Consider the following 14,502-nt stretch of genomic DNA (forward strand, 5'->3'; position numbering starts at 1 on the left):
TAAGTCACTGAGCCATATGGGGGGCGCCCAATTCAGCACCCTCACAAGGCCAGTGCCGTAGACAATCGCCTAGTTTGGCCTGTGGCAGGGCTGGCTCAGCTCCAGACCCATTCCCTTCTTGTTAGCAACCGCCCCGCAATTCCCCTCTGAGTGAAATTGGTTTTTCCTTTGCTCTAGCTTAAAGGGGAAAGACCCCGGGAGGCCCACAGGCTGTGCTCATATGTTGTGCTCAGAAACAGCACAAGATTGTGTGGATGCTTCCCCAAGAAGCGTTTTACCCCAGGGGAAAATCTCTCTCCCACCCGTGGAAACAGGCTTCGTGTATTAAGGTTGTTTTCTGAGGATAGAACGTTGAGTGACTGAAAAGCTCTTGAATCTTGGCCCTACTTGAGACTATATTTGATCTTGAGCTATATTTGATCTTCTGAGATACAATCTGAGTGTCCTAAAGAATACCCAGTTTGAAGAGACCTCAGAGAAATTATTTAACAATTCCCATTCTGGTATTTTAAGCTGAAGGAAGAGCATAATAGAGCCCCAAGCTGGGGAGTCTGCCTCCACAGGGCAACTGTTTTCTGTGCAGTTCTTAGGGTTGCCAAGTCCAATTGAAGAAATACCTGGGGACTTTGGGGGTGGAGTCAGGAGCAAGGTTGTGACAAGCAGAATTGAACTCCAAAGGGAGTTCTGGCCATCACATTTAAAGGGACTGCACACCTTTAAATGCCTTCCCTCAATTGGAAATAATGAAGGATAAGGGCACCTTCTTTTGGGGGCTCATGGAATTGGACCCCCTGATCCAATCCTTTTGAAACTTGGAGGGTGTTTTGAGGAGAGGCACTGAATGCTATGTTGCAAATTCGGTGCCTGTACCTCAAGAAATAATTTTCCCAGAGCCCCAGATACCCACAGATCAATTCTCCATTATACCCTATGATAATAGGTCTCCATAGGGAATAATGGAGTGCCCAGCAGACATTTCCCTCCCCCCTCCGCTTTCTGATGACCCTGAAGTGGGGGGAGGGCCTCCAAACCAGCGGATCCCCTGTCCCCACCTGGGGATTGGCAACCCTAGCAGTTCTCATTGCTGCTTCAATAGCAGAGGCACTTACAGCAGGAAAAACAAGTGTATTCAGAGCAGTTTTAGCCACATTTTCCTTGCCTCAGATCATGGACCCCCAACATAGTGCCAGTGGGCACTCCATTATTCCCTATGGAAAAACTGTGAGCTAGCTCACACTAACTCAGCGTAGAGGGAACACTGGCTGCAGCACAATAATGTTATAATGGCTTATTATTTCCATGATCTTCTCGTTCCTACAAATGCCCAGCTTTCATTTAAGAAATGTCACTAGACCAAGGGCTTTCCTTTCTTTTGCTTCACTGCTGTCTTTCCCAAACTTGGTTATGTGTGACCTTTTTGGAAATATCACAGTCAAAGCAGCATTTGATGCCACATGGAGGGGAAGGCATGGATTTTAGCAGGTCCTGCCTGTATTGATGCCATTTCCCTTGCCTTTGTATTTGGATGCCATTTGGTTCTCCAATCACTTGAGGGCATTTCAGGGTTTAAAAAAATACAGGAATTTTCGTATTTATCATTGACAGCATTATAATGTGATAGCAATCTACTTTGGCAGTGTACTAGTTAACAGCTTTTAAAAAAGTAGGTCTTTCCTTGTGAGGTTATAAGAGGAAAGGTCCGGGCTTCACACTTACCCTTATAACTCCAAAAGGAAAAGATCTAAGAAAGCTGGGAACTAATACATATATTAATACTAGGCAGGGCTTTTTTTGTAGAAAAAAGGCCAGCGGGAACTCATTTGCATATTAGGCCACACACCCTGATGTTACCATTATCTCACATGGGACTTTTTATAGAAAAAGCCAAGCATTAACTCATTTGCATATGAGGCCACACCCCCTGCCACCAAGCCAGCTGGAACTGCGTTCCTTTTCAAAAAAAGCCCTGACACTAGAGTTGCCCATCCGAGGCGGGTAAATAAAAAGCCACTAAAAGACACCATAAATTTTAAACAAGACAGTGTAATGTAGAGGTCAGTGGTGTTCTGACAAAGCTTGCACATAGAACTTTAAATGAACAAAAGCATGTAGCAAAAAGACATTCACAGAAGGCAGTTCAAAAATAGCCTTTCCAATCACAAAGGAGTAACAATATTCCAGTATTTAGTTCATAGAACTAAAGGAAGCTCTTCCAAAGACGTCTGTTCTAGATATCAAGGCATTTCATCCGTCTTTCTTCAGTTTGGAGGGTTATTTATCACTTGACAATACATTCATAGAAGACCAACAAGGTTCAGAACATGTCTGTTAGATTTCCAGGTTCTATAGTTTCGCTAATCCCCAGGTGGGGGCAGGGAGGGGATCCCCTGCTTTGGAGGCCCTCCCTCCGCTTCAGGGTCATCAGAAAGTGATGCGGAGGGGAAATGTCTGCTGGGCACTTCATTATTCCCTATGGAGACCAATTCCCATAGAGTATAATGGAGAACTGATGCACAGTTATCTGGGGCTCGAGAAAACCCGGAAAGGGAACCATGTAACGTGGATGCTCCAAAATGTGTGTGCCGAACTAGATAAAACTGTGTGAAAGTAACATCGGTTCCCAGGGTTCATCTAAATTTTATACACTCTGAGAATTTGAGTGCAAAAAGGGGGCTTATCACCCTCCTTCAGTTCTCACTTCCTTTGCAGGCCACAGAAGACATATAATGCTCAGAGAAAGAAGGAAGAGGCGTAGCCAGTGACTGTGGTCTGAGCAGCAGGTTGGTTTTTCTCATGTGCTTTTTTGTGCAGAAGAGAAAGAACTTCCACTGTTTCACAACAGGCGAAGAAAGAAGAGAGAAGCCACTGAGACTGCTGAATGTATGTTTTTTTTAAAATATCATGGTGGTTGATTTGTATCTTTTATTCCTGGTTTTGGGAAGGCCCAGACACTTACTGCACTACTAGCGGAAGGTGACATATGCAGTCGTAGAGCTAGGTTTGTAATTGTTGTACTTCTGGGGACAGTGTATCGTGGCATCCATCAGGCAGCGTTCTCTCTGAGGGTGTGCCTGCAGGGAGCTAAATACACGCAAACCAATGTAACCTGGCCCGGAAGGTGTTTGTTGTGTTAATACTAAAAAAATAAACAATTTGGGGCAATTCTGAGCAGAGAACAGGTTGGGAGGGGCATATTAACCCTTTCCCTCTGAACCTGCCCAGGGTTCAAAATGTAGGTCTTTCCAGTAGCTACTTCAGTTAATGCCGGAGTTCACTGCTGGACTCAGACTAGGTTTTTAGATTGGCCGTTGTCTCTCTTTGTAGCAGGGAAGAAATTGCTGTGAAGGAGAAAATATGCTGAAAATTGGTTTTCTATCCAGCATGCGTTGGGTACCAGGGAGCATTGCTTGTATCTACGGCTCCAGAGAGAGTCATCTCCTAGGTCAGGGGTGGCCAACGGTAGCTCTTCAGATGTTTTTTGCCTACAACTCCCATCAGCCAGCATGGCCAATGGCTGGGGCTGATGGGAGCTGTAGGCAAAAAACATCTGGAGAGCTGCTGTTGGCCATCCCTGTCCTAGGTGATTTGATGTTATGATCTGATGTCTGGTGTAAAATCACTTGTCAATTTTCAGGCCAGTTGGTTTTTCACACTCCAGCTGAATGTGTCAGGAGAAAGCAACTTTGTCTTTTCTGATGAAGCCAAAAGTGTAGTGACATATAACAGGAGTTCAGGGGCTCCTGAAAGACTAACTGGTTCTGTTACATAGTATTTGGTTAAGCTGTGAAATCTATGGGAGCAGTGGCGTGTGTTTTACTGAAAAGGCTCCAGCCAGAGCTGAAAATCCTTAAAGAAATGCCTCCCCCCGCCCCCCATGGATGATTGTAGAATTTTAAAGGTTCTGGTTCCAGTATTTTTCCCAGTCAGATAGGAGGAGCAGGACATTTTGCTTGTACTTCAGTCTATAGCTAAAGTCTTAAAAACAATTTTATTGAGAGTAAACACTATTGAATAAAATGGGACTTACTTTTAGTAGACCTGTTTGGGATTGCTTTCTGTGTCTGTTAGCATGTTCGAAACAGATGGATAGGACTGGGTTGTCCTAATGGTAACCCCACAGTGTGTCTGTATTTAGGATTGACCGAGCTCCTGTCTTTTAAAACAGCTTTGTGCCAAAGGGGGTTTCCACTGTTTTCACTGCTCCTAAGCTTGTGCTTTTAACAGCAACCTGACAAAGAAATCCATGAGGTATATTTCCTATCGTAGGGATAAAGTGATGTGGAAAATGGCTCATTTCTCAGGCTGATGTTTAAAGACTGAGGAGGAGAATCAAATAAAAACATAGCAAGGAGAAGTTTTGTGAATCAATGGATCTGTTTCATAGGAGAATTTACTGGTACCTGCTGAATTTCTGCCCATTGAATGCCTGTTAGTGGGCATATGGCCCTTGTCAGGTAAAAACATGTCAGTCTTACCTCTGGGTACCTGGTTGAAAGGATATTTTTTATCACAGTCTCGCTGACCTATGAGGTTTGGTCCAAAGTAATCTCCCATTTCAGAAAGTCTTTGAGTTGACAATCTGCAAACTTCTAAATCCAGTGGACCAAAATGGTCTACAGTTTTCAGGGAGCAGAGAGACTGTGTTCAGTAGCTTTACTCTGTTGCATGCCAGAGCTGAGCAGAAGAGGAGTAAAAAAGTAATTCCTTAAGGTGCAGCACAAAGTTACATGTATTTGCTCAGAAATAAAAATCTGGACCGTGGAAAGTAGACCAGTAAAGTCATCTCTCAAAACGGATCTGACGCAACACTGGCATTTGTAGTTGGTTTTAGTTATCTGAAGGCCTCAGATTCAGTGGGAACTCACAGGAGCACAGCTCCTGAACCTTTCTGAGAGTTCCACCTCCTCCTTCTGAGGGTTCCATCTCCTTGTCCATTGAAAAGTATTGCAGCTGCATAACAATCCCTGGATGAGCTCCACCACCTGTTTTTTCTGCAAAATGACCCCTGGTTATCTGTGTGTTACCCGGCTTCCAGTCTTTGCCCCTTTTGTGGCTAAATATCTAACGCTGCATACCAAAGGTTGTGGTTCTAATGACATTTACTTGAGAACTGGGGGGGGGGGCTGTGTTTAGAAAAAGCCCAGCAGGAACTTATTTGCATATTAGGCCACACCCCCGACACAACGCCAGACAGAACCACATTCCTGTGCCTTCCTGCTCAAAACAAGCCCTGGGCCACACCCCCTCATGCCAAGTCAGCCGGAACTGCATTCCCGCTCCAAAAAAAAAGCCCTGCTTGAGAACATAGGACTTAATTTCAGGTAAATATGCAATCTTGATTGTGCTTGTAGGTTAATTTTTTTTTTTTATCGTTTCTCCAATATACAATTTTTATTATAATAAAGAAAGAAACAAAAAGACAACAAAACAACTCAACATTGGAACACAAAGTAACAATAATAACAATAATAACACTAGGGTTGCCAAGTCCAATTCAAGAAATATCTGGGGACTTTGGGGGTGGAGCCAGGAGACTTTGGGGGTGGAGCCAGGAGACATTAGGGGTGGAGCCAAGATCAAGGCTGTGACAAAGATAATTGAACTCCAAAGGGAGTTCTGGCCATCACATTTAAAGGGACAGCACACCTTTTCAATTCCTTCCTTCCATAGGAAATAATGAAGGATAGGGGCACCTTCTTTTGGGGCTCATAGAATTGGACCCCCTGGTCCAATCTTTTTGAAACTTGGGGGGTATTTTGGGGATAGGCACTAGATGCTATATTGAAAATTTGGTGACTCTACCCCAAAAACAGCCCCCCCCCCAGAGCCCCAGATATCTGCAGATCAATTCTCCATAATTTTCTGTGGGAATAAATCTCCATAGGAAATAACAGAGTTCCCAGCAGACATTTCCCTCCCCTCCCCTTTCTGACGACCCTGAAACGGGAGGAGGGCCTCCAAATCAGTGGATCCCCTGCCCCCACCTGGGGATTGGCAATCCTAGCACAGACACCAGCACAGCCCTACTGACCTGCCTCCTCTCGCCATGCATCTCTGACTGGTGCAAACAAACTGACCCAATTTTGAATTGCTTTGCCAGATCAGCCCTTCTCTTCTTCCTCCCAAAGGGAAGCGGCACTGAGAAGTGTGTCTGCAAGGCAGGGGGGAAGAGGGAGCATTTCCTTCCTTCCTTCTTAGGGAAAACCTCCACCCAACAGTTCTTTGGAAAGGGAAACGTGTGCTGGGACTGAATTCTAGGGAGACTGTTGAAATTCCTTTCCCAAAGCCTCGGACTGATGCAGCTCATGTGGGCAATTCCTTGAACGTTCTCCCCTCCTGTCTTTCATCTTTAGTTCACAAAATGTAGGGGGGGGGGAAGGGAGAGAAAACGGAGCTGACAGAAAGAGAGAGAAAGAGGGCAGGTGGAGAATCTCACCCAATGCGGTTTTGCAGAAAGGCCCGGGAATTATCTTGCGTGCATCCGCACTCGCACACACACAGACACCGGCTCCACCAAATGAAACCACTGACAGCCCTGAGCCCAGGTCCCTTTTGCCCTCAAATCTGCTGTTGCAAGACTGGGAGGGATTCATCTGCCGCTGCCCGCTGCCCGCTCTTACTGCCGTGAGTCCTGGCCTGCCCTTCCCCCTCACCTTAGAGGACTGGAGGGAAGCAACAGGCCCCGCCGCCGCTGCCCGCTCTTACTGCCTCCCTGACTCCTGGCCTGCCCCCTCCCCTTCTCTGATTGACCTCAGAGGGGAGGGGACAGGGGAGGGGAGCGGAGCAGGCTGACGCCGCCGCTGTGCGCCGCTGCCGCCTCTTCTAGCCAGGCCTTCAACTTGCTGCTGCTCTCAAGACGGGCTCAGCAGCCTCTGACCGACCCGGACTCGCGGCCTTTGCGCCGTTCGCCCCCTTCCCTCCCCCGCTTTTGTTTTTTGGGACAGCGGGAGAAGGGGGTGCTAACCCGGGGCCCCCCCGCTAGGGCGGGAGGGTTGGGACCCCTAAATAACACTAATAACAATCATACAATCATACAACAGACCAACATACACCAGATAAACATCATTCCAGAAATCCCCAATCATACAAGGAGCATTGGGGGTCGTCCATTTACAAGCTCTGTTGTCCCAAGTCTACACCTTTTTCTTTCACCCAAAGATAGACTGGATTCCACGTCTCACTACATTTCTGCATATTACCTTCTCGTAGTCTTATAGTCAGCATATCCATCTCAGCGGCTTCTAATAATTTTGCGATAAATTCCTCTCTATTTGGAATTAAGGATGTCTTCCAGTACTTAGCATAGAGGATTCTGGCTATAGTAACTATATGTAATAATAATTTACTGGTGGATTTAGAAAGGTTGTTTCTACAGATACTTAAAAGGTACAATTCTGGCACATGGGGTAAATTAATTTTAAGGATTTTTTTGATCCATGTACTAATCAAAGCCCAATATTTTTTAGCATAGTCGCATTGCCACCATATATGGTACATGGATCCTTTAATTTTTTTACACTTCCAGCATTTGTTGGAATAGTCGGGATATATCTTTGCCAAACGTACTGGGGTAAGATACCATCGATATGCCATTTTATACAAATTCTCTTTATATACCGTAGATCTTGTCAGTTTAAGGTTTTGTGCTTGTAGGTTAATAAGATATAGAGATATTTGTGTAAGAAGCTATCGCAGACTTAAAACACTCGTCGGAACAGATGCCTTCACTAGAATTCTTCCGCTTCTTTCTGACTGCCTGGGTCTCAGGCGACTATCCACATTCTTCATCATGACCTTCTCCTGGGTGCAGCTGGAGAAACCTAGCAAAAGTTCCTTTTTCTTCAAAGCTCACTTTTTCAGCTTGAGGAAAGGGGCATGACACAACAGTGACGAAAGAGGGGCGAAGTACATGATAAGACAATAGTGACCAAGGGGGAAGTGACCTACCTCACATGGTTATGTGTGTGTGTGTGTGCCGACAAGTCACAACTGACTTACGGTGGCCCTGTTGGGTTTTCAAGGCAAGAGATGTTCAGAGGTGGTTTGCCATTGCCTGCCCCTGCAGCGTGACCCAGGTATTCCTTGGAGGTCTTCCATCCAAATCATAGCCAGGACCGACCTTGCTTAGCTTCTGAGAACTGTTGAGGTCAGGCTAGTTTGACTTAGCCAGGTCAGGGCTCCCAGGTTATAGAAAACAGTAAAGAGTCCAGTTGCACCTTTAAAACTGACAAATTTTATTGTAGCGCAAGCTTTTGAGAAACACAGCGATTTGACCCAGAGAGAACTCTAGCCTTCTGTGTTAGACCTCTGAGGATGCCAGTCACAATTGCTGGCGAAAGAAACATCAGGTCTCACAATGCCAAGACCACGATCACACAGCCTGGAAAATCTACGACAACCAACAAAACACAGCTCTCTTCGTCTAGGCTTGTCAATCCCCAGGTCCCAGCGGGGGTTCTTCCGCTTTCCCAGGCTTCTTCCCGCCCCCAGTTAGCTGGCTGGTAAGGGGCTCCTTCCCGCCCCCACAGCCACTATGTGACTTTCCACCTCCGGAGGCTTCCTCTTGGGATGGTGTCTCTGTGTTACTTTGAAGAAGTTGGAAGCAACTTGTGAGTAGAGATCCCAATCCCTCGTTTCAGAGTTGCCAGAAACCGGGGGGGGGGGAATGTCTGCTGGGCACTTCATTATTCCCTATGTGGAGATCGATTCTCATAGGGTATATGGGGAATTGATCTGGAGGTATTGGGGGCTCTGGGGGGGCTGTTTTATGAGGTAGAGGCACCAGATTTTCAGTATAGCATCTAATGCCTCTCCCTAAAATATCCCCCAGGTTTCAAAACGATTGGACCAGGAGGTCCAACTCTATGAGCCCCAAAAGAAGGTGCCCCTATCCTTCATTATTTCCTATGGAAGGAAAGCATTTTAAAAAGTGTGCTGTCCCTTTAAATGTGATGGCCAGAACTCCCTTGGAGTTCAATTATGCTTGTCACATCCTTGCTCTGCCCCCAAAGTCTCCTGGCTCCACCCCCAAAGTCCCCAGATATTTCTTGAATTGGACTTGGCAACCCTCAAAGACCTTTCTTCTTATACTATAGGGTGCTTCAAGAGGATGCATACCAACCAGGAGTCTTTTTTTTTTTGTAGAAAAAACCCAGCAGGAACACTTTTTGCATATTAGGCCGCACCCCCTGATGTCACTGTGTTTGCTTGAGGAACTGTGAACTTTTGTCCTCCTGATGTCACCATTGTTTCACACAAGGCTTTTTTGCAGAAAAAGCCCAGGAGGAACTCATTTTCATATTAGGCCACACCCTCGGCTTTTGTAGCAGGAACTAATTTGCATATTAGGCCACACACCCCTGATGTAGCCAGTCCTCCAAGAGTTTACAGTAGATCCTGTAATAAGAGCCCTGTAAGCTCTTGGGGGATTGGCTACATCAGGGAGATGTGGCCTAATATGCAAAGGAGTTCCTGCTACCAAAAAAAGCCCTGCTGGCACTAAGTCGGCTGGAACTGCATTCCTGTGCGTTCCTGCTCAAAAAAAAAGTCCTGATATCAACAGTAATTTTGACAATTATTTCCTTGATTTGAGAGGTAAAACTCTATGGTACAAAAGGTACCATAGAATTTTAACTTCCCAAAATGGCTACTGCGTCTGGGGAAACCATAGAGTTTTCCCAGAAATGCCTAGAGCGACCCATGTGCTCAGCACCATTTTGATGACGTCACTTCCAGGTGACGTCAGTTTGTCGTGCGTGTGCTTTGCGCGCGCTAAAGTCCCCCTCCAGGACTTGAAGAGGACTTTGCAACCCTAACCTGGGGATTAGCAACCCTACGCAAAGTAACTGTACAGAACAAATCAGCATTCAGCGCAGAAGGGAGGGAGTATTCAGAGCAGTTTCAAAATCTACAACCTGGTGTTTCTGATGGTATATTTTTAGTGCTTTTTGTCATTTTCTATGAATAGGGTGACTTCTCTAGTCTTTGTTCCCTCTTTTAACAATTCCTCTTACTCTCACAGAACTTGCACTGTAAGGCAGGGGTGGGCAGACAGTCACTTTGGGATGACTGGTTGCTCTCCAAGCAATTAAATGTAGCTCTCCATCCCTCCTCCAGTACTGTTATGATTACTTTCTTATCTTTCCTTTGAAGCCTCTGCAACAGACCAAAATGCAGACAGTTATAATAAATGGAAGAAGTTAAATAGTTTTTTAAATGGAATACTTAAAAAAAGGAAGTTTTCTATCTAATCAAAATTGGTACATTAGAATACAAGATACTATAGTAGTAGATAAAATTTTGTTACACTTAAAGAAACATGCTCAAGCCAATGGGTGGGGTGGGGAGACACCTGGCCATTAATTGACTTAGGGCCCCGAAACCCCTTGATCCAGCCCTGCTCACAGCACAATAGGTCTGGTCAGTTACCCACAAGGTTTCTTTAAGTATTTTGGCCTAAAAAATTATCTGTTGCTTTACGGGTCCACAATTCCTCCCAGTGTTCTATGAAATAAAATCTCCATCAAATTTCTGCCCTTTAATACACATATCCTAGAATAAGGGGCTGTGGTTTTATATAATAATCGCATATAATTCAATTTTGAAGTAGCTGATATGTTTTCATTTTAATAATCAGACGGACTGTATGCTTCAGCTTTCTGTCCAAATTTCCTTTTTCCTAGGAAAATACGTCTCTGTCTCTATAGCTATTGCCCCGTGGCGCAGAGCGGTAAAGCAGCAGTACTGCAGTACTGTGGTCTGAACTCTCTGTTCACGACCTGAGTTCGATTCCGGCAGAAGCTAGATTCAGGTAGCTGGCCCAAGGTTGACTCAGGCTTCCATCCTTCTGAGGTCAGTAAAATGAGTCCCCAGCTTGCTGGAGGGAAAGTGTAGATGACTGGGGAAGGCAATGGCAAACCACCACGTAAAAAAGACTGCCGTGAAAACATTGTGAAAGCAACGTCACCCCAGAGTCGGAAACGACTGGTGCTTGCACAGGGGACCTTTCCTCTGTAGCTAAATCCCACACGATTTAAACATTCTTCTTCTTCTCCTTCTCCTTTCTTCTTCTATTTTTAATGTGTGCGTTTGTCTGTCTGCACTTGGAAGTCCTGGTAACCTCTGGTGACTGACCCCTACTGGGGACGTGGAGGATATTCATAGAGGAGTCTGAATAAAGCCTGCCCCTGTCCTCCCGACAAGGTTTCCTATCCAAGTACTTGCCAGAATCAACCCTGTTTAGCTTCCAAGTTAAACATGCTTCTTAATATAAAGTCAAAATGGTAAAGGTAGTCCTCTGTGCAAACACCAGTCATTTCCGCCTCTGGGGTGACGTTGCTTTCACAACGTTTTCGCGGCAGACTTTTTACGGGGTGGTTTGCCATTGCCTTCCCCAGTCCTCTACACTTTTCCCCCAGCAAGCTGGGGACTCATTTTACCGACCTCAGAAGGATGGAAGGCTGAGTCAACCTGAGCCGGCTACCTGAAAACTCAGCTTCCACCGGGGATCGAACTCAGGTCGTGAGCAGAGCTTAGGACTGCAATACTGCAGCTTTACCACTTTGCGCCATGAGCCTCTTATGCTTCTTAAAATACTTGTCCCTATAACTTCCCGTATAGTTATTGAGTGCAGTCATTTCTTTGTGTATTATTTCAGCTGCACAGAAGATGATTCCCAGATTTTTCCTTTTGCTTTCGGCAGCTGGGCTGCTGTTTCTCGCCACAGGTGAGTATGTGTCCTGCCATTGGGAAGGAGATAAGGTAAATAGAATGAATCACCTGAAAGATGGATTTCTTGTACTTGATTACTATATCACGTAGGTAAGGCATGAGACGCTGTCATGTGGGGGCAACAGCATAACTAAAATGCATTTTAAAATGGAATTGGCTGCCTTGACATACAGCAGCCCAAATAAAAATGGCAGCCCTGATAGGTTCAAATGGCAATAAGAGAATGTTTGGTCCATCTTTAATAGTATGTGGAATGATGTTTGCCAGGATAAAGTTGTCAAGGCTCCAAGTGGGGGATACTCATGGGGCACAATGATGTCACCCAGAGTCGCATCACCTGGAAGCGACATCATTGCGCTGGATACATCATGTAGGGGATGCTTTAGCAAGTTGGGTAGAAATCTCTATGGATCCACAGAGATTTTTTAACCTAAATTGCTAGAATGCCCCGGCATGATAATGTCACTGAGCCTGCTTCAACGAGGAGGGCGAGATATAAATCAAGTAAAGTAAAGCAACAGAGCTCTTGGGGGCGGGGATCCCCTTAGGAGCCAGCTTCGTGCCGGCAGGTTGGGGGTCCTCAAACCAGGGGCAACCCTGCCCCCAGCAGGCAGCTGGGAACCCTATGTCACGGAGATTTGAGTCCACTGGCACCTTAGATACCTACAAGATTCCAAACTCCCTTCAGTTTGGTGTAGTGGTTAAGTGCATGGACTCTTATCTGGGAGAACCGGGTTTGATTCCCCACTCCTCCACTTGCAGCTGCTGGAATGGCCTTGGGTCAGCCATAACTCTGGCAGAGGTTGTCCTTGAAAGGGCATATGTTGTTAGAGCCCTCTCAGCACCACCTACCTCACCTGTTGTGGGGGGGAGAAGACATAGGAGATTGTAAGCCTCTCTGAGTCTCTGATTCAGGGAGAAGGGCAGGGTATAAATCTGCAATTCTTCATCTTCTTCTTCATTAGATATGTTATCTGGCAACAGGAGTGTTAATTCTCCAAAGCTTATACCCCAAAAATCGTATTGATCTCTCAGGTCCCACTGGACTCAAGCCTGGCAGACTAATATGGCTACCCTTGGAAGCAGTCTACTAGATAATTATGTCATAGTGAAACTCAGGGCTGGCTGTAGCAGAGGAGGCATCTACCAGCAGCCACAGATTAGCAAGAGACTGCACCACACAAAATATCCTTTTTGCCAGGGAAGAGGAGGAAGCTGGGGAAGCTTATTCTTCTCCGCTGTCATTCATATGTGTGCGAGCCGTTTACTTTAGCGCTATACCTTAAAGCTGCTCCTGGGAGTAAGCCCCAAGGCTTTGGGTTGCTTCTTAATTTGCCTTGAATTTCAAAGCCAGTTTGGTGTAGTAGTTAAGTGTACTGACCCTTATCCGGAAGAACTGGGTTTGATTCCCCATTGCTCCACTTGCACCTGCTGGAATGGCTGTGGGTCAGCCCTAGCTCTCGCAGAGTTGTCCTTGAAAGGGCAGCTTCTGGGAGAGCTCTCTCAGCCCCACCCACCTGACAAGGTGTCTGTTGTGGGGGCGGAAGATATAGGAGATTGTAAGCTGCTCTGAATCTCTGATTCAGAGAGAATGGTGGGGTATAAATCTATGTTCTTCTTTGTCAGATATACAGTTGATTTCCCTACCTACCTGGACACCAATTTTTAATTACCTTTGTTAACATTGGTTTTTCTTTTTCTTTCTCCTCGAGCACTTTCCCTTGAATGCACCAAATACAATGTCAGAACTTGCGAGGAATGCATCCGTTCCGGCCCAGGCTGTGCCTGGTGCAAGAAGCAGGTAAGCTCCCCTCCCCTCCTGTTAATTAAACCACATTTTAAATTTTTCCAGTGCTGTACTTGCCTGTTGTGTATTGGTTGTTTTGACTGCTGCTTTGTTATGTCTGTTAGTTGACCTTGAAGCATACTTCATTGCCCTCCAGGACCCTCATGCCAGCATTCTGATTGGCTGTTCTTTTAGAACCAGCCAATCGGGACGTGAGGCATTTCTCTCAGGAAATGCAAAGGAAGGATCCTGGAGAGACCAATAGGAGGGATTGCTGCCTGAATAAGGAGGTGTGTTTAAATCAGGCCAAATGTATATAAGGAGTGATGTTGCCTGTTTGTGTTCAGGTCTGCTCATTCAATAAACATTCTTGCTTACCTCAAGCTGGCTGAACTCACTATGTAATACTGCCTAACTTGTCATGAACAGTACATTTTGGTTTGAGGAGAGAAATTACCAGTTTCTTGTCCTTGCCCGATTCAGGTTCCTTGATTGTGAAATATGACTCCCCCTGTGTTCCATCAGTTTGCTTAGTTAGACTCTGCTGTCTTTTTGCTAGCCAGAGAAAAAACAATGCCAAAATGCATTGTCAGCCTTTCTGCAAGCAAGGAGAAACACATCAGTACCACTCTACTAAGACTTCCAAGTAGAAGCAAACTGACAATTGTTCTTTGATACCCTTTTACTATGGAAAGATCATTGCCCAGGATTTCTACCAAATTTCTAAACTGGTGAGCATCCCCTTTCATAGAGTTGATTAAGAGAATGCTGCAAAAATAACCAAACCATGAATTCTCCATTATACTCCATTATACTCTATGGGGGCTAGTCTCCATAAGGTATAATGCAGTGCTCAGTGGACATTTCTCTCCCTCCCTGCTTTATGATGACACTGAAGTGGGGGGGCTTCAAACTGGGGGATCCTCTGCTTCCAACTGGGTTGGCAACCCTATCTCCCACTTTGCTGGTAACTTCGAGCTGCGGAT

General features: G+C 45.6%; 1 protein-coding gene across 1 annotated transcript in view; it reads left to right on the top strand.

The window, feature by feature from the left end:
• Positions 1–2,724: 2,724 nt before the first annotated feature.
• Positions 2,725–14,502, top strand: part of ITGB2 (integrin subunit beta 2) — a 59,664-nt gene continuing 47,886 nt past the window's right edge. Inside the window, exons 1-3 of the mRNA XM_060231504.1 lie at positions 2,725–2,780; positions 11,657–11,725; positions 13,443–13,531. Of these exons, the coding sequence (XP_060087487.1) occupies positions 11,668–11,725; positions 13,443–13,531 (147 nt within the window). The 5' untranslated portion in view covers positions 2,725–2,780; positions 11,657–11,667. The remainder of the gene's footprint in view (positions 2,781–11,656; positions 11,726–13,442; positions 13,532–14,502) is intronic.

The sequence above is a fragment of the Heteronotia binoei genome, chromosome 1 (assembly GCF_032191835.1).
Source record: "Heteronotia binoei isolate CCM8104 ecotype False Entrance Well chromosome 1, APGP_CSIRO_Hbin_v1, whole genome shotgun sequence".
Taxonomy (NCBI): Eukaryota; Metazoa; Chordata; class Lepidosauria; order Squamata; family Gekkonidae; genus Heteronotia; species Heteronotia binoei.